The 21,057-nt window shown below is 41.7% G+C and overlaps 1 protein-coding gene across 4 annotated transcripts in view; it reads right to left on the reverse strand.

The window, feature by feature from the left end:
• The window catches only part of arhgap24 (Rho GTPase activating protein 24), a 79,403-nt gene that overhangs the window by 20,947 nt on the left and 37,399 nt on the right, over positions 1–21,057 (reverse strand). The window contains exon 1 of one of the 4 annotated variants that reach the window (XM_008297112.1): positions 18,124–18,533. The exons of 1 other annotated variant lie outside the window; for it this stretch is intronic. In XM_008297112.1, the coding sequence (XP_008295334.1) occupies positions 18,124–18,145 (22 nt within the window). In that variant the 5' untranslated portion in view covers positions 18,146–18,533. Of the gene's footprint in view, positions 1–8,431; positions 8,729–9,241; positions 9,483–18,123; positions 18,534–21,057 lie in introns of those variants that run through there. 2 more of the 4 variants (XM_008297110.1, XM_008297111.1) reach the window with 2 other exon arrangements.

Consider the following 21,057-nt stretch of genomic DNA (forward strand, 5'->3'; position numbering starts at 1 on the left):
CCTACAAAATCAATATTGGAATTTTTTATTCCCTAAAAATCGATATCTGCATCAGTCCCAAAAATCCAATTTTGGTCAGGCTCTACACAATAATACAATGTGAAGATAAGAAGTTCTAGAAGATGAATAACTACAAAGTGCAACTGGAGCTAATTTCATACCTTCAAGTACACGGTTCTGTCTTTTTGTCATATACACAAAATTCTCATCAGCAGTAACTTCAAGATGCAATGTAATCTTTAGTATCACCTCATGAAGCAGTTGCAATTCAAAGCCTGTTCCATTTCCTGTTGGTGGCAATCCTTAACATTAATGTGCCCAGCTGTATAATAACAGGTGGTGATTTAATGTGTTTACTGAGAGCTTATTGATGCGTGTATATATCTACAAGAATAAAAGCTAACTTATTTCTTTATGTCCTATGAGGTCGACTTTCAATATCCCTCTTTCTTCAGAACCATTTTCCGCTCCTGACCTCAAAATTACGTCTACTGTACATTACAAGCTTCCAATAATTTACAGTTATGATGATTAAAACAATAAAGCTAGAGCTGAAATGATAAGAAAAATAATCAGTTAGTATACTGAGTTGGGGTTGGTGACATTTTTCAAGCAAAAATGCAAAGTGTTCTCTTGAGCCTGATGGACTTTTTCGGCCAAAGTTGGTACTGATTTTTAGGATAAAAAAAAGGTATTATTTAGATATGCTAGTATACATAAAAAGATTGGTGTAACATTGAGAAGGGAAAATACTGGAGTCATTGTTTATTAACTTTCTAGTAAGGTATTTTACAAACTAGTTAGCAGCTTACTATCAAGACACCACTGGACTCCGCACCACTGTGTGATATGTACTCTGCTGCATGTGCCGCAAACAGCGCTGAGAGTATTGTAAAGAATGGAGTCAGATGATGTCACCAATTTTAAACTAGACCATGCATGTTTTCTGCACTGTGTTGTTTTTACATAAATAAATGAATGAATGAATGATTTAACATAGCTACACGACTGACAACATATAAATCTATACCAATACATTGATGACACCCTAATATTGGCTGATGACATGATATGTTGTTCAAGCTGTAGTGTTTCTGGTTTTTCAAATGTGAGGAATTTCTATGTCTGTATTGATGTCTATATGTCTATATGTGTGACCCATCTGCAAGAAATCAGTCGCCTTGCGCCTTGGGCTATATCCGAGATACAACCTGAATCACAGCAACACATGATAAAATATTGATTTGGGGGTTTATTACTTAGATCAGTCCATTTAGTTGTTTTCTACATGTAGGTAACATATAATATTTCATATTGCTGTCAAATACCATCAGCATGCATGAGCGATAACACCAGAAATAAGCCACGGAAATCACTTGTGCGCAGGCGCCACCAGCAATCGTGTCATTGCCAGCCAATCCTGTGCCGTGATTTGCGTCATGTGACAGCAACATGCCGCTTGTGTTTACGCATAATAGCCCAAGGCGCAATAGGACTGATTTCGCACATAATTGCAATTGCAAAGGCCCTTCTTTTAATGTTTGTGTTACACAGTTCAGCTTTAAATAGACTTTCAGACACATATGTGAAAAAAACATTCATTGCTTCCTTACACAAGATTCTAAGGATAAAGGGTAAATATTTGTGGTTTCCATATCTGCACTTTTTTAACTAATTAGCTCAAACGGATCCATTGCAAAGCTGCAATTAGAGAACTTTGACCAGAAAGATCAGGTTCAATGATAGTTTGTAAAGTCATACTTTTCATAACAAATACCCAACAGATGATTCCCAAATATCACAGCAGTCCATCCATCTATGCATCATCCATTCAATCATCCATCTGTATTGTACACAGAGTCACAATTAAAGTGCCTATTTAATGCTTGCAATTCAGCTCTCACATTAAATCCAATGAAGTTTCGATCCATACGTCGATCTGTCTAGAAAGCGAGTCATTCGTTTGAGCTGCCCGCTGTTCCTAATCCAGTAATTAGTCACTACCCGCTATTGACCGTTCCCATTAATTACACCAAGCAGACACAAATCCTGCGCTCTGCCACGCCCCCACCTTCAGCCTTCAACATGCATGCTCATTAAACTTATAAACTAATTTCTGCTGCTATTTAAACGCTTTCATAGCGCACAAATAAAGACGCTGCTTCAGCTCACCTCCAAACTGCACGAATCACATCCGCGGCGTCGTTTGCTCCACAGAGTTTCACCAGACGCTTTGGTTCTTCAACAGAACAGCAAAGACACGAAGCAGTGACCGGTGAACGAGGCTCTCTGGCACATGGGAGCGTTTCTGCTCTCAGCCGGCGGAGCAGCAGCGCGTCGCTCCGAGACTCTGAGTTTGTGACACCTCGCTGCTGCTGCTCTCATCCACACTCAAGTCCTGCGTAACAAACTCCTCACTGCGGCTCATGTGCGGCTGCTTCTTTCTTATACAGTCTGTGGTTTCATTCAGAGAGTCACCGACCAGAGGAGATATCGACGTGCTGTTGTGTCCTCCGTGTCAGACGGACCGTGTGAGGCCACCAGGGCCGTGCCAAGCTTTTTCCGGGGTCCGAAGTGTTCACCACCCCAGTTGGTCCAACTCCACTGCTGTCGGTGAAAGCTCACTTGTAAACATAATTCTTTTAAAAATGTCTTATTTTTAAAGCTAAAAAGTGTGCTGAAGCCGCTGGGGGCTGTAGTTTTTGGTAAAAGTTACTTTAACAGCCGCAACCTGTGCATTTGTTGTGGACTATTTTCAGCGGTGGATGAATACACAGTTGTTGCAGCAGTATTTAGTATTTACAGGATTAGTGCTGCTTTATCTGCTCTGTTTATTACAGCCATGTGTAACATAACTGCAACTTTTGACAACACAACAGCCTGGTTTAGTTGTTCCTAGACAGTTCATGGATATTTGCCTAATTCACAATTTATTTATTTATTTGCATTTAATATTCTGCCTCACATTGGCTTTACAACTATATGGGGAGAAGGCTAGTGATGTCTGCGACTGTTAGCTTTCTTAATTGGACACAATTCTTTAAAGAAAATGCTAATAAATTATATTTTATTAAGATTAAATATTATCGTGAAACAGCTGGGGGCTTTGGTTTTTGGTAAAAGTTACTGTAACAGAACTATTTTCAGCTGTGGATGAATACAGTAGGATTCACTCGCATTTACAGCACTGGTGTGCACGTGAGAAATAAACTACTGTGTCCATGTTTATGGTAGTAATGTTATATGTTACCAATTGATATGAGACTAATTTGTATTTTCTTTTTTAAAATTTGACTTTGACTTGACATTTATATTAAATAAGGCTAGTGGTGTCTCCAGCTGTTAGCTACATCAGGTCATTAATTCGTATTGGAAACAAATCTTGAAAAATCTCACAAATTAATTATTTTTTTTCACTTAATACTATCCTGAAACAGCTGGGCACTGTAATTTCTGGTAAAAGTTACTTTAACAGTAGCAACCTGTGCATTTGTTGTGGACTATTTTCAGCGGTGGATGAATACTCATTTATTGCAGTAGTATATAGTAGTGGTTACATCACTGGCATGCACGTGAGAAATAAACTATGTCCATGGTCATGGTAATAATGGTACATGTTACCCATTGAAACTAGACTGATCTGTATTTGACTTTTCAAAAGTTTACCTCAAATTGCCTTCAACCCCGCACAGAAACAAGTCTGAATTATATTCAGACATTCAAAGCTATCATTAGTATACTATGCACACTAAAAAAGGAATTAACCCTGCCAGTGTTCCTACTCTTTTTTTCCCTTCACTGCAGTGTGGAGCAAAGTGTGCACCTGCCTCACTCCACCAGCTGGATCCAATGTCTGAAACTCTGTTCCTCCTACAAGTTGCCCCATATGTCTGTACCACCCTTTTCCCTAAGCCACCTGCCACATATCACCCCCTTAAAATGCTCTGGCACCCTGACAATGCATTGATTCCTGAAAAATAATTCACTGGAAAAAGCTCAGCAACCCAGGAACCACTGAGGCTGTTAAATCTGCAATACGATGCATCACAATTGGGTCTTACAGATCGACGCAATCGATAAGGGTTGGACTGTTTGCCTGCAGTGATTCTGGTAGACTTCCGGAGCCCACTGGGAACTCTCCTGTTTCTATGGGCTCCTCTTCTTCTCCCACAACTACCTCAGCCTCGGGCAAAGCTCAGATTCTGACATTGATTCCTCATTATAGGCTTCATGTGTAAACACTTGTGGGGAGTAAGAACCTGTTTCCCTATTGTTTGGTGTATCTCTCTGATCTTCTACTGAATTCTGAAACATATCTGCCCTCAGTGTACCTGTGGGTACGCCTTTCAACTTGGTTGCACTTGCTCAATTGGTCCAGCTTGGACTGCAGAGGTAATAGAGTAGACAACACCAAGTTCTCGGGGGCACTTCACCACTCTGTATGGGGTTGGGTCCCAAACATCCTAAATCTCGTTATGGCCCTTCACCTCCTGGTTCCGGACAAACACAAGGTCTTCCTCACCTAAGGATGGATCTGTTACTTGATCGTCCTGCCTCTGGTCTCCGTAACTTTGCCGTACATCACTGTATGACTGCTTGTATCTCTGCTACCTCAGGCCCCCTGGTAAAATATCTATGGGCAAACAAGTCTCTCGTCTAAACATTAAGAAGTTGGGAGTCCTGCCAACTGAGTGATGTAGTGCGGGATTATATGCATAAGTTATCTGAGGCAGGTGCTGTGTCAAGTATCTCTTCTGGTCTGGGGTCAGTGTGTGCAGCAAATCATACGATGTGCGCTTAAACCGCTCACACTACCCACTACCCTGGGGATGGACTGCTCTTCTGAACTTTATAGACCCTTTACAACTGTCGGATCAAGTTACACTCAAAATTTCTCTCCTTGTCTGAAGAAATACAATAAAAAGAGCAATAAAAGAAAAGTGTAAATCCTTATAAAAACATTATACATACTTGAAGACCTAAAGGGAATAAGATGGAGAGAAAAAGACAATGACAGTGATATACTACTTGATTTTATGATCCTTGAGAGAAACAGATGTACGGTTTGTATCAATCAAAGAAGCCCTCTGTCTCTTAAGACACAAATCACAACTCAGTTTACCTCAGCAGGTGCGGCATGTGTTTGCAGTGATTTATTAGTCTGTGCATTGGAAATACGTTCCAGTGTTTATCAGAATCCACCGAGGATTTAAAATGTTTGCGTGCAAGACAGGAAAAGCATTTTGATGCCCTACAACCGAGAAAATGACACGCCTTTCAATAAAATTCTTTCAACACTCAGCTACGTTTGCCGACCTTCCACCACACAATTACACACTTGCTCGGAATGACATACTACTCCCACTAAACAAATACTCATTCGCAACTACTGATGTGTATCTGTCATTTTCCACAGTTACACTAATTACTCACACTGACCAGTTTGCCACACGGAAGTTTCTCAGTCACGGGAATCTCCACCCTGCCGCCGCTGCTTACGTTAATTGTCATGCAAAGTAATCGCAATTCCCCGGTGTGCCTCTGAGTTCTTTTGTCCACATTTAAAATCAATCAGCCCTTCCATTACTTGCACGGACAGACTGTGTTTCCTTGTGGAAACAACGGTTGTGAGGCTGTTAAACAAGCGTGCAACAGGATTATACAGCATACCACAGCCATTACAGCACACTCCTGTTCCTCCTGCCTTCTCCGGTTGATGCTCGATTTTCTTCCACAGTGTCTGAGTTGGTTCATAAAGACAAGTGAGGTGTCACACCAGCTTAGCACATGGGCAATATTAACTATTTAGGGCACAAGTGCTAAGTGTTTGAACAGTCCTGTCAGGCCCATTCACAAGCACACACCACTCAGATAACTCTGCATTGTCTCGTGACATGTGAAGGTGAGCTGACACTAAAACCACCATCAGATAATCAAAGCAAACCAACGTCTATACCTTTTACAGCCTTGAAGATTTTTGGTGAATAATTAACAATTTTACCTTCAGATGGCTAAGAACATTTTGTTCAATTATCATCTTGTTGCCTGTGGGTAAATTCTCCATATCTGTCCTCCAACTAAAATGACCGGAGGCTTCTTTTTGACAGGTGCTTTACTTGCTGTGGTTAAGCTGCCTGCAAGTATTATTCTCCACAATACAATTCTCAGACCGCTCGGGGGGCGTCTGGCACTCAGTCATCACTTTATAAATGAGACCAATCCTAGCAGGAGTTCAGCGGCGGAGACAGTCGAGAAGCTTCACGTAAAGCACAACCGTACCTGAAGAGACAACCGTGACAGCTGTCGCAATTCCCCTGATTCTCCACGCTCCGGCACGCTGCTCCAAAGTTTTCTAACTCAGCGGTGAACAATTGTCAGCTTTACAGAAAGCAGGCAGACTTGTACTTCAGAGGACAGCTTGCATTAAGTGAGGCACACAGATTAAGATTCCCAATTCACATTGAGACCTCATGAAAAGAAGTTAAGGAGACGGGAAAATCTCGCATCCTTTCAGGTTTCAGCTGCAATTCTATGGGTTTTCTTGCAGAGGAGCACCCGCTAAAACGACAACTTACTTTATACAAACTTCTGCCACGTACAGAAAGTGTTGTACCTCGACTGCATCGCACTTTGCTGATACAATCAAACTGAACACTGGATATAGCACTGAACACGGAACAGCATTGCTAAGGGGATCTGCATGTATGCTATTTTATCACATAGCGGAGTAACTTTATATCCTCAAACAGAACTACAATCTGTCATTGACAACCTGGCATCATATTAGATTATCTCAACCTTTTATTTATAGCAGCCCTCTGTGTCTGTGTCATGTCATAATTGCCATCTGAGTTGGGCTGACCGCAAGCCGCCAACAACTGTTCATTCCAGTTGTGACCGCTGACTTTAATAAGTGGCCGAGCCCAGCTGCAGACTGGTCTTTAGCTAATGGCTCAAAACAGGTGGGAGACAACAAAGGATCCCACTGTGCTGTAATTGCTCACAAATACCTGGAGCCCCGATATGCTTCGGTCCGACCTGTAGCTCCTGTAGTGAGTCCTGTAAAAGGACACAGAGTGCATCCGCTCTGCAGAGTGCGGAGCTGGATGTTGGCGGAGTGAACAGTTTATTTTTGTGCAGATAAACAATATATATATTTTCACCACCCGCAGTTACTGCCCGAGGATACTGGCAGCTTTATCGAGTGTTATGAAAAGTTACATGAATAAAAAAATATGTAATATATATGTAGATGAAGCTATTGTCTTCTTGCTTGAGTTAAACGTTTTGATGAAATTTGCTGAGGGCATTATAGATATGGTGCATGTCTCTGTCAGGAGAGCACCGGGGAGTGGGGCAGAACAATTGTAGGAAAATTGCAATAGATAATGCAATTGCAGTTTGATATGCGATGTCATTTTTTTTTTTAAGTCAAGCTTAAGCTCACGGTAGTTTAAACCCTGGGTCAGATGTATGAGGCTAGGAAATGTGCTTCTGTCAGCTGAACTACATGAATAAACCACGTATTTTATGTTGATCAATGTGCCGCATAAACAACCCCTGAAAGTCCCAGTCTGCTCAAACTAACAGAATGAATAGGTATATCATAAATAGCGAATTGTTCAACCACTTTATCAGAGGAGGGCTGGGATGTAGCGGACGGGGTTTGCTTGTATGACGGCAATATCTTGACAATTTATCACCTTTTTATGACGGACTAGCTCCTAGATGCCCTCATTTCCATCTGACACATCACACAGCTCGGGACAGACAGCCAAAACTAACTTCTTCATTGTCTCGGTTGCCAGGGCAACGAGTGCGGCTCTTACGATTGGCTGCCTGGAAATGACTCACAGTGATGACGACAACCTTTCGGAAAAGTTTAAAGATTTTCACCTAACAATGCTCAGAACTGCTGCACTAAAGACACTTTGTGAACACTCAGGCGTATTCTTTTCCTTGCCATAAGTAAAGCGAGAAGATTGATGCCATTCTTTATATCTAAAACTAAAAAACTCCAGCCAAGAGACAGTTGGCTTGACTTAGCGGACAGACTGCAGGAAGTGACTGCGCCTGGTGAGGAAATTATCTGGCACATAAGCTCGTGTTAACTTTACACTTCAGCTTTCGTATGGATTTAACAAACACAATATAACTTGAGAGGTACTAGCAGGCAGATTTTCTTTAAACTTAGGAACAGGGATAGACTAGATGTTTCCTCATTTCCAGTCTTTGTGCGAAGCAAAGCAAACAGTCTGCTGGTTGTAGCTTTAATGAGCAGATATAAAAAAAAAAAACTGAATATCAATCTTCTCATATAACTGTTAGTAATAAAGCAAATAAGCATATTTCCCATAATCTTAAACCATTCATTTAATGTGGTCATTCTGAAGTACACAGTTAAAACCCTAAAGATATTATGTCTCACCACCTTCAAAGTCCAAAGAGGAGACGAATGCAAACATCAATCCAAGAGTCTAACCACAAAAATAGTTGGTTTGTTTTAGTCAGACGCTGCGCAGAAGGGAGGAGGCATTAAAGAGGGCTAAAAACAAAAATGGCCAAAAATATTCTGCATTCACAAAGGTGGAATAGATTTTGTGGGAGACTTGTTGTGAAAAGTTCTTCCAGACTTTGATTGTGTTGCTTGCCAAGTGGAGGAAGCAGCTGCTGCTGGCTCCGAAAACAATGCAGACACTGTAACAAGCTTGTTTAGCTTTAAATGACGAAAATATGTGTCATAATTCTCCCGGTGTGTGTGTGTCTGTATTTCTGTGTGTGGTGGGAGATTAAATGAACACATCAGTGTCTGTTCTCTCTTGTCTGCAAGAGTCTTCTTGTTTGCATGCAAGCAGGGGCAAGTTGAGATTCAATAATGTGTCTAATGATAGTCTTCTCTGAAGTCCACACATCATAAATACCTCCAACATAACCGGAAGACGCTCACCGAACTGAGAACCACATCAAAACGTTGGTCCATTCATAAGGAATGATGAGGAATAGTAAGAGTGGAAACCTTTTGTTTAGAGATGATGGCACCCTTATATACAGAGTCCATTTCAGTCATCAATATTATCACCTCCAGAGGATCTAATCTCTCTGCAAAGTGCAGCTGCTACAACAATGAAGCCTGAAGTGGACACATTAGTGTATGTCTAGAGAAATACATCCAATATATTGTAGCAGAGAGATCGAGAGCTTTCAAAGTTCTCAAAATAAGTTGAATATTAATCTTTTTTACCTTGAAGTGAGGATAGTAAATCAGATAATCCATACTGTGGTAAACTATGAATCGCCTGATGAACCACCTCCATGCCTCGTTCACTGCCCTGTAGTATCTCTGGCAATCCAGAAAAGAGGCTCCCTGACCGGGTTATGGAAAGTCCTGGCCGGCCGAGTTAATGTGAGGACGGGAGTTCCTGACTGCAGGAGCTGCTCTGCCAGTTTTTTGGCCTCAGAATGAGTGAGTGAGCACAGCTGAGAGGGTGTGAAAGAGAAAGGGAAGGAGGGGGAGGAGGTGAGGCTTGGAGAGGGGGTTGGTGAGCACACACACACACACACACACACACACACACTCTTCAGCACTGTAATGGTAACAATAGACAGATCTCTCTGAAGGTTTGACACAGGGCACGACCCCGTAAGCAAACATCTGATCTCCACATTCACACTGCGATGCTTTGTTAACCTCTTTAAAGCATACTAATGTCATCATAGTGACCTTTTGAACGTGGGATCAAATAAACCTTAATATGACAACTGAGACAATACTAACAGTGCATTTCAAAGTTTTGATGTAATATTTTGGTTAATTTTCTACTTTTGCTTTGCTTTAATAGATAAATAATTGATCTAAAAGTTCATGCAGACTTTAACAAGCGAAACTAATTCTATTAAAGTAATGACAGTCATGCAAAGTCGATTGAAAAGTCAGTTATTCAATTTGTGAAGTGACAGAAGATCAATTGGCAGTCATTCAAATAACTGATTCATCTTGTTAGCCATCTGTTTTTTCTTGTCTTTTTATTTTATGGTAACAAATTAAGAATTTTATTATTATTATACTTATCATTATTATACAGGACATGTTTTATTTCTGCCAGAGATCCAAAATCAAAACAACAGCATGGAAAATGAACAAATCTTTCAAAATATTCTGAGTTTTGCGTCTCTGGACTTCATCGCTCTGATGGTAATACTATGCTTCCCTTTGACAAAACACATTTATTTCTAAATTGAGTTACTGTAAAGTCATTTAAAGAAAGGTGCCAGTTGTTTAAGGAGATATTCCCGCATCCAGCTATCTCAGATGAAGGTGTATTGGAAGGTATCGCTTCAGTCTTAAGAAACGATGAAGGACTTAGATTTCAATTTATTGTGCTAGCATTGTGTATTTACACTCATTGTTGGAACAATCGTTTTAAAACATGCTTGATGAAGATCAGTATGATCAATAAATTGTGAAGCTGAGCAGGAGCAGCAAGTGGGATCATCCTTTCCTGAGAGTAAAACAAAAGGTTTTTTTTATGATCCTCTGACATTTATAAAGACAATGACCAGAGATATTCATTAAAAAGTAACTGACAGCATAATCAGTAATGAAAATAGTTCTTAATCAGAGCCCTATATAACAGTAGAGGCATATCACCTCCATGTTCTTGTGCTTCAAATGCTCAAATAACACAAAGCAACTCTTCCCACATCTGTTTTATGTTACAGGTGTGTAGGAGAGGCAGAGCATATCCAAAAGTTTTTAAACGGACTCCCACACACTCTCTAACCGGCAACAATACATTTATTCAAGACGTTTCGGTGCTGGTACTTCTGCAAATGGGTTGTTACAAAGACAGGCCATCCTTAATGGAGAGCAGAATTCCCCGTGAACAACAGGGAGGCATTAAAGAAAGGCAGTGTACGAAAACACTCGATATATCCACATCATAAACGTATCCCCAAACTGTTTGCATGAAATGGGTAAAATATGTTGATGTGAATGCTTAAAAACCCCCATCGGCCCAACCGCATTCCAAAAAAGAAAAAAAAAAAAAACCCCACACATACATCTCTGGGATGTTGAAAGGCCCATATGTGGAAGAGCCTGCAGAGGTACATTTACATGGCAGGTGAAAAAGAACATTGAGGAACAAATAGCATCTTTATGATCAATCCACTCCCAATGTATATTAAAAAACAACCATCACATGTACCTCTACCTTGCCAGGGCTGTATACATTAAGTTTATAGGGAGTACCTATAAATAGATCCTTCAGGCCTTCTGAGGAATTTACAATGAAGAAAATACACATATTAAAAGCAAGTTTGCGAGCTGGACAGTGTGCAGGAGTCTGTCTGAAATAGTCATATAATGAAAAAGAACACTAAATACTGCTGTATCCAAAAAAGACCAGTTTTTACATGCAGCACAGCCCCCCCTCGGCGTACAGCTCCTCCCTCTGAGGCTATATCTTCCCGTGTATCTGTAATAGGTGTCCCGTTTCACATGACCCCCCGAAAGGTATCGATGGCTCACTTTCTTCCTGGTGTCACGGTGGTCCTGGCCTGTCAATAGACATAATCTCAAGACAGACACGACAACATTAGCCCCCGGCCCCAGTCCCCGAAGACATTGTCTGGCGGAGAACACAGACTCCATAGAGTTGCTGCGGCTATCCATTACCATCTGATGCTGAATGAATAACAAAGCGAACAGGAGCAGGGGGGGAGGTCAAAGGGGACGAGGATTGTTTGGCTCTACTGTCCGCCCATAGGGAAGCGGGTAATCGTGGCACCAAAAAAATGGAGAATAATGGCCACATGGGCTCTAAATTCTCCGTGCTGAAAGGCTAACACGATACCTGGACTACTTAAAGCTGTAGGATCAACCTGAACGGTCCAGGAAGTCGGAGGAGGGAGATATAGTAATAAATCTTTCAGTTGGAAGCATTGGTTTCATAAAGTTCTCCTGGATAAGTGATTCTCTTTCTATATATATTAACTCCTCTGTTCTCAGGCAAAAAGGGGAATGAAGCGCTCCGGTCAAATGCAGCTGTTGAGTAGTGTGCAGAGTTTTAATGAGTTGTCATGAGGACAAGCAGGCAAGCGATGGGTCACTCCGTTCAGGGAGGTCACAGGCCTGTCAAAGAGCCAAGTGTCTCTGTTCTGATTTCATGCCAACTAAATAAAGAGCTATGTCTGTGTGTTCTGCCAAGGCTGCTGTAAATATACCATTATGTAAGGGGAATCAATTTCCACTTCACAAAAAGGAAACACGGCTCAGGCTGAACTTACAGCCTTCTAACACAAGTTGGCATGATAATCACAGAGTCGAGGCGGACACAGAAGTAGAGGAGAGTTGTAGTCAACATTTTAAAGGCTCACACCTGCCTTTTACTACTAACTTTTACTACCGTAATATCATTTACTAACAGCGCATTCGTATTCTTCTGGCTTCGAAGGAAAGTAAAAGGATACGTCACTTTTACTACTATATATTGTATTTTAGGCCAGTTTCAAGTTTCTTAAAGTTGGTGTTCATACCTCACTGAAATGGAAACCAGTGGCTGCCTTCAGGGCTGGAAATTTGAATCAAACAACCTAAAATAAACCATGTTTTGCTGTAAGGGGTGTAAAGTGCTATGTGATTTGTAGTAAATGCGCCAACAGACCAGAACTGATCCTTTAATACGTGACTTAAAATGACGAAGTGCCCAAAACTGACAATTGCGAGTATAAATCACAAATGACTTCACTTTTGGAAGCTCCCTGCCACCGGTAGGAAACCACAACCACTCCGCTCAACTTATTTATTTTTGCGGCGACGTGGAGCGAATGTGAGATTAATTCTAGACGAACTCCAAACAACATCAAAGTATGCAGCGTAACACTTTGAGGTTTGTTAAAATACCACAATCCTTACGAGGGGACCTTGTGGAGCTTCAGCGGCTACTGACTGGGGGATTAATAACCCATTAAAATGTAAGGAGTGTTGAGTTTTGGTGAGGGCTGGCAGCTGTTGTCACTTGAACACTTGCACGCAATGCTGGGAGGCTGAAACCTTACATTCGTGATACAAGCATACTGATACTAGAGGAAGCTTCTGGAAAAGGTGCAGTACATACAGATCCAAGAGAAAAAACCTCAAGTGGCACCGCAGGAGAGCTCTCTGAAGTCAACCTGACACCAGCTCTAATGCTCTCTTAGCCCGGTATCATCACCGTATCGGCAGAGAATTTATGTTTTGCGTACAAGCAGACACACTTTAAGCGGCTATGCTCTCCGCTGGGCTGACAGGACGAGTGTTTATATTTCCATCTTTGTGCTATATGCATGTGTGCGCGTCCAGTCTGCCTGTGTGAAACACGTATGTATTCTCACGGTTATGTAAACATATCTCACTATGACAGATCACCAATTCGACAACTGTATCATGCACCCGAGGCCGTGAGACTGTAAATCTGTGTGGACCGCATGCCAGGGATTCGTTGGCGTGCACTCGGTGATCCCAAACAAATGATCTTCCAAGATGTTTGTCCAATATCGGAAATATGTTTTCATTTATGTACAGGATGCTGTTAGCACTCTGCAATCGAGGATTGCACTGATGAAAGAGCAAAAAGAGAGACAATAAAATAGAAGTGTTGGTCTTTTTTCTGTATAAATTGTCCTCAGCTTTTTCATTTTCAAATACATTTTACTGTTGCTAATGTGCATTATCCAGCTACAATAAAGGAAAGAGACAAACTTGAAGAAGAAGAAGGCTGTGAACCGTCCTTAATCCACACCAGAGAATGAAAGACGGACTGGACTTGACAAAGTACCTGCTGCGCCGCTCACTAATACCTTCTAATATCAGCTTTCAGCACAGATGAGGGCTGCAGGGTAGATGCACACCTGCACTCCCTGCAGCCAAAATTGGTAGGTTGAGTCCGCCTGGCCTTTTGGAAGCCCTTTGAACCTTTCAGACAGGGCTATAGTCACCCGACTTCAGGTTTATTGTGACTAATGGAGGCACAGCAGCTTGTAGACTCACCGGTGAGAACCAATAACAAACATGATTTGGCAGATAGAGTTCAGGGCGTGTCATCGAAAGATCTGCGGCCGGAAACGTGCAAAGAAAAGAATCCCTGATTGGCTGTGTGTTCAAAGAATGTTTTCGATAATTTTCACTCACCTAATGTAGTTCCTCTGCAAAATGAATTCACTCTGGTCATGTGTCATACAAGCATTAATCAGCCGTTTCATTTGCGAGATTGCTTTCGGAGATTGAGGGGCCTGTCATAGGGGGACGTTATTTTGATAGAAAGTCGAGATAAATCTGATTGGCATTCATCAATCATCACCTTGTATGAGTTTTTTTTTTTCTCTCTCCACCCCGACACGTTTCTACTTAGTGACTAAAGAGGTGGAACATGAATAACACCATCTCTGTTCCAAAAATAGGGAATGTGTTTCCAAAGCTGAAGCATCTGTGCAACAATCTTATGCTCGTGTCGGTCGGTGTGATGGCCGAACTCAGCGGCCATAAAAAAACCCTCATCGACCCATTATACGATCAGCCAAACGTCCGAAGTGTGTTTTCATTTTGGCCATCGCAGCAGTGCTGTCTGCGTTGCCTCTCCACGCCCTCGTTGTTTTTTCTGACAAAGCTGGCCAAAGCACAGACGGCCTGAGAGCGCTGCAGCGCGGGGCGGCGGGTCAAAGAAAAAGATTGGTGGTGATCTAAGTGCAGAGACAGAGAAGTGCTGATGATGAAGTTGGCTCTTTGTGTGTTTCAGTGTGCGCCGTTGAACTTTTGCTGATGCTGTTTGGTCAGTTCTTTGACTTCAAAGCCTGAGCAATGAAGCTAAAGTAAAAGCTTTTATTGACCACAGCCACTGATGCCACTGCTGAGCATGTTGCCTTTGAAATCTCTTGTTAATTCTTATGGATGTCAGCTTTTCTTAAACTAAAGCACCTTCTAGACCTGCAACTAACAGTTATTTTGACTATTCAATTCATGTTCTGTCTTTCTAGAGCCTCAGATATTCCGGGAATCCAGCAAATGAAGAGTTCATTTGCAAAAACTGATAACTCCATTTTTGTAGATTTTCAGAAAACTTATTTTTTTGTTGTTTGTTTGAGATAATATCAATTAAACTTGAGTGGATTTGACTCAGTAGAAATGACATGACAAAAAAAGAGATAACTTAAGTTTGATGTTGTCTCAGGTAGACGATGGAAAAATGGGGTTTCTGGAGGTTTGTGAAGATGGAGTTATCTGTTATTGCAAATGAACTCTTCAAATATTTTATAGTTTGTCTTAAATAGCCCATCCACTAGTGGAACAGTTGTTATCACGACCACACGTTGTGATTTCTACGCTGCACTCAGCTATATAACATGATGAAATCAAGAAGTGATCATCCAGAGTTGATAGAATTGTAAAACATGTTCAAATTGCCCATTTCCCTGTTTAAATCTCTTTGTTTTTCCTCTCTTACACCCTCCCCCTCCCTCCTCGCCTCCATCAACAATTCTTAAAATCTCATTTCTGCTCCAACATTCTGCATAATACAGTATTTTTTTTCCTGCCTGCTTCCTCTCCCATCTGTTGCTTCAGATTTTTGCATGAGAACGTCTTTACCCGGATGGATTTACAGGCCGGCTGGGAGCTATGAATTCAGGAGCCTGTTCTGTTATCTGCCTCAAGCAGCCAAGCAAAGTGAAATTCGACCCAACTACGAGAATGCACTTTTACTGAGCATTATTTTTCTTCCTCGGGCAAGGTTTCTTTTAAAGCTACATATCTAGTGCAAGCAACCAAGGTGACACCTAAACTACACTGTATATCATTTAGAGGCTTACTGAATAACCTTCAGAACACATTAGAGCTTCATGGGTTTGTCTCACTGGGAGAGTTCAAAGCTCTGATCACAAGATGTGTCACCGAAGAGTGAGACTGCTGCTTCTAAACAGTTTTTTGTGTTTGGTGTATCTTAATCATCTGGTTGTTCTAATCAGTTTTACTTTTGTGTCATGCTTGATTTAGTTATCTTTGTAACTTCATAATGATCTGCCTTCTTGCCCATGTCTCCCTCAAGGGGACTCAAGGCACTTCCTGGGTAAACGAGGTCAAATAACTACATGGCATTTCAGAAATGTTGGATTGCAGTTTACACAGAGCAGTGTAGGACAAAGGTGATCAGTGTTTCCTAATAGGTAAAAACTGTTAGTGTAAGAAGAAGTAGCTTAACATTGTATTTACTCTTCCTTTTGGTAATAGTTGATGATTTATATCCATTTGTTGGGTGAAGTGAGGTCAAAGACACACAAAAAAGATCATATATTATCTGCTAATGGGAAAGTTCTGCTCATGACAGTTTAACCAAATATGAACAATGAGGTGAAATAAAACATTTACTCATTCTATGACCATTGGAAGAGTGTTAAGAAAAGTCATCCATAGACTCTACATAAACCATGGTTCAAGTCTTTGTTTCCGAAAGGGAAACCAATGCAGAAGTACCTTAAACCTCCATTCTGTCTAACAGCCAGCAGGGGGCGACTCTTCTGGTTGCAAAAAGAGGTCAGATTGTGTAGAAGTCTATGACATAATTACTGTACTTCTCACTTGACCTGTTCCCCCAGTGAACAGTTTCCTAAGAGGATTATGGTCTCAATCACTAGTCTCAAGACTATATGGTATAGTGTTTATTTAATACATTATGGTCTCATTTAGAGGTAAATAGATTATAAAGCAAGGTATTCTTTATGATTCACAGGTCACTGCCTAATCAGAGTATGTCTTCAAAACTTCTTAGTCAGATCCACTCCTCACTTGTCACGTCCGGTTTCAAAGAACCAAGACAGCGACGACCAAGTGCTGGGGTGGCATCTATCTATACATCTATCTTTTATTTATAGTCTAGTGTTTTGTATCAAGAATGAATATGAAGCTACAGTGCATGGAAAAGAGTCCATAACCATGCTCTGTGAGGCTGTTCTTTGACCTAATTGTTAATGTCAGCAGATATTTAACCGGATGATATATTTACAATATTAGCTTAACATGTTAATGTGCACACAATTGCTAATCAGAACTAAGCACAACTGAGGCTGATGGGAATCTCTTTCATTTTGGGAGTGTTTGGTGGTAAACCAAAGTATAACTGAAGCTACTACAGTTTATGACAAAAAATACATTTGCATTATAAGTGTTAGTGTGAGAAGTAAATGAAATAAATGAGAAATAAATGCTGTGATTTCTGCTACCGTCTGGACCAAACATGCATCTTCCCTTGCGTCTGGAGAATATGTTTTTTAGGCATCACGGCATCTCTGTAGCAACACAACACTTTATTTCAAATGGCAAGTTGTGACAGCTCCTGTGATATTCCCATATTATAATGTTTTGACTAATTGTTCAGCCCTGCTACACCTCATTCTCAGGGGAGATGTGAATTTCATGGAAACCCATCCCATATTTGTTGAGACATCTCACCTAAAACCACAAACACAAACCTCATTGTGGTGTTAGAGGATCACCAAAGTCATTAGAGTTCATCCTTTGGGGACAATGCAAAAGTTTTGGCAATCAGTCCAAGTTTTGCTGAACAAAGCACCCGACTGATAACAGCATCCCCAGAGCGACAAATTACAAAAATTAAAAATCTCATCCCGCCAATATAGTATTACTGAGTAAAGCCTGTATTAAATCTTACTATTGAGGCTTCTGCATATGAAATGAATAATTTAGTCAGAAATAGTTACCGTATTAGTCAAAGAACATTTGCAGATGTCTGTGCAGCGGACAAAGCTGTGGCAATGGCAGGGAATATTAGGAATCTGAAGCATCATTATTGGCTCATCATAAATCCCAGCTGCAATAATCGTCGGCTCTGAACTGTAACTTGTAAAACACTCAACATGACACATGGACTGCACATCAAAAGGACTCTTGCAAAATGAGAACAGAGAGTAATTTGCAGCTCATGTGCAAGTAGCTTTGTGTCTGAAGACGAGTAAAACGGTCTGAGAAATCCTTCCACATATTTCTTCCAACTAAAAACAGTGCAGTCTAATTATAACTCTGCCACTCCACACTTAATGCAGTTGTGTTAGCATTAATTACGCAAAGACACACACCTGGGTTGGAGTTAAGATCCATGGGGTGCAGACGAAGACTTGCCCCCTCCTCAGCTGAAGGTTTAGGGAGCAAAAGCCAGGCTCTCGCTGCTGAACGCCGGCCCCCAAGTGCCACTTCTTCATCTGTTCTTGTTCTGTGCCACAGATCGATTTATCTCCTTCTGCTTCTGCTTCTGAAACGCGCTCCGCTGCACTTCCTACTCTCGCCCTCCTTCCTTCGCTTCTCCTCCACCTCATAGAACTCTTTCGCCTACAACTTCATTTTTGAAGTCAAAGGCAGGTCAATGTGACACGCCGATCAGCAGCAGTTAGGCGAGGTCAGGCTAAGGCGAGTCTGTCTGCCGCTCAGGAAGCCTTTTCCTCTTCATGCAGCTGAAAGAGCAGAGGAGGCATATTTCTGAGACACACACACTCACACTCTCACACACACAAAAGTAGTGTAGGACAGAGAGCTGCGAGTGAAATGGCAAGCCGAAGGCAAGATGGTGTGTCTGCTCTTCCCTGAAGGAAGAGAGACGGGGTGGGGTGGGAGCTTGTGGTGGAGGGAGGTGGGGTGCATCGTAAATCAAGCAGCCCTCCCCAAAGTGGGGACCTGTAAATCTGGTGAACGAAGAGTGGGCACTCAGCCAAATGACTCATCCACGGTGCTCTATAAATACTGCCGTGCAGGGTCGGCAAGGCTGCTGCTGCTACCGGTGGCCAAGAAACCCTGAGACACTGGGGTTTCTCCCTGTGGAAGGAAGGTCTTTAATAACCTCCTTATCTTCCTTCAGCGAGCCTCATAGGTGAACCACACATCATTGGCTTCCGTTAAACAGCAAAGAGCGAGCCATTAAACCGGGCATAAGGAGGTGATTACATCTAAGACCAATACTACCTGTTGCAGAGGCGGGAAAAAGAGAAGAAAAAAAAAGAACGGCTCGTGGGGAGACATCTAAATATTTATCCAGGGAGAAATCAGTTTACATACCACTGGTCTGGACATTCAAATCCAGTGTCCCCCATCGGACAAACACACTGTAACAGTCCGGCAGTTACTCACAGCGGAGGCCCAAATGTGTCCTCACTGAGACCTGGCCAACCTGATACATGTAAGGGGGGCAGGGGGGTTGTCGAGAGGGGTTAGAGTGGGAGGCTGATAGTGGAGATTGGTATGTGACATGTCAAATACCGATCCCCTCAATAAGGCTGTTATGTAAGCATCGGAGCTTCCTGTGCTGTTCCTCTCTGGCCTGCTTTCAGGCCTCGCTGCATTTCCTCCCAAGGATCCCGCTGCCGCACAAAACTCACACACAGGAACAATGACGCACGGACGCAAGAGAGGAAGGAGAAGAAGGCCTGGGATACTACAGAGTAAATGACTATGAGGCGGATATTTCAAACAACATCCAGCACATACAAAAGGTATGCAGCTTATTGTTTGGACATGCTGGATTCGTTAGTTTCCTGCTTTTTGTCACGTACCTTTTTGAGTCAGGGATCGACATATAGTGATATCAGCCCTGATAAAATACCAATACTGGTACTGATTGTTAGTAATAAAGGAGACAGATGAGAAATATTTGGAACCAGTATTCATTTGACGTAAAATGGTGTGAACATTTAGAAAAACACTTGTTGAAAGTGCTCAACATGTATCTGTGGGTTTGACATTAAGCTGTTTTCCACTGTAGGCCCAACAGGTTAAAAAAAAAGAAAAGAAATTATAAAGATAATCAGAAAAATGCTACACATCAGGTCTGATAATCGGCCAGGCTGACAAATCAGTTCATCTCCAATCTTTCGGTCCTGTGTCTGATCACAAAGTAAAAAAATCCACGTTATAGTTTTTCAACTTCATTCTCAGCATCACACCTTTTGTTTGTTTGCCGCCACAAGCTGCTAGTTTATCATCATTTCATTATATGACAGCTTTGTCAGAAACAAATGGCGGATGCACCATTAAGGGAAACACCTCTCCTGAGAAATGTAAAAAAAAAAGAAAGAAAAATATAGCAGGCAACATTGCATGTCCACTCATCCTACACATTATCCTGTTGTGTTGTTATTGCAGCTGCCTTTTCCCATTTAGCGGTTGATCAATCACGGCTTCATGAAAAATGGCCTTCATCGTGCTCCGTGAAAAGTTCGAGCAATTATGTGAGCTCCTGTGGGCTTTGTTTCCATCACTAAAATACATAAACTGCGCATTGTGTTGTTACAGAGGAACATAAATGGGCTGTAACCACTGATCAAACAGCTTTTGAAGATACTGACAACATATAAAGCCATAAATCACGCTTACGTGCTGCTACAAAGTTGTACCATCCCACGTACGGCTGCCAAACTATCAAATCCAATGCACTCATTTCGGCTTTAACTTCCTGACATTATTTTGACCTCAATTTTTACACTGAGACTAAATGATGCCTGTGCAGAGGTGAGAGAAAACATACATCGATCAACCACTGACAGGTGAAGCCAGTAACACTGATCATCTCATTACAATGCAATGTTATGCTGGGAAAACTTGGGTCCCGGCATTCATGTGGATGTTTCTTTGACATGTACCCCCCACCAAAACACTGTTGGAAAACAATCACATCCCTCTGACAGTGCTCCCCAGTGGCAGAGGCCTCCTGCAACAGGACAAATGCATCCTGCCACATGGTAAAAACTGCGTAGGGGCAGCTCGGGGAGCATGACAAAGAGCCTCAAGTGTTGACATGACCTTTAAACTCCACAGATCCTGAGTTCAATCCACTCTGAAACCCACAGGACCAAAAGGATCCACTGCCAGTGCTCCAGTGCAGGAAACCACAGGACACTCTCAGAGGGTCTTTATTCATGACCTAATGGATCAGAAGTGTTTTGGTGGCGCAAAAGGTGATCACAGTATATAGGGTGCGTATTCTTATCTTTTTAGAAAATACACTTACTTCCTATAAATAGATA

The sequence above is a fragment of the Stegastes partitus genome, unplaced genomic scaffold (genome assembly GCF_000690725.1).
Source record: "Stegastes partitus isolate 25-593 unplaced genomic scaffold, Stegastes_partitus-1.0.2 Scaffold1186, whole genome shotgun sequence".
Classification (NCBI taxonomy): domain Eukaryota; kingdom Metazoa; phylum Chordata; class Actinopteri; family Pomacentridae; genus Stegastes; species Stegastes partitus.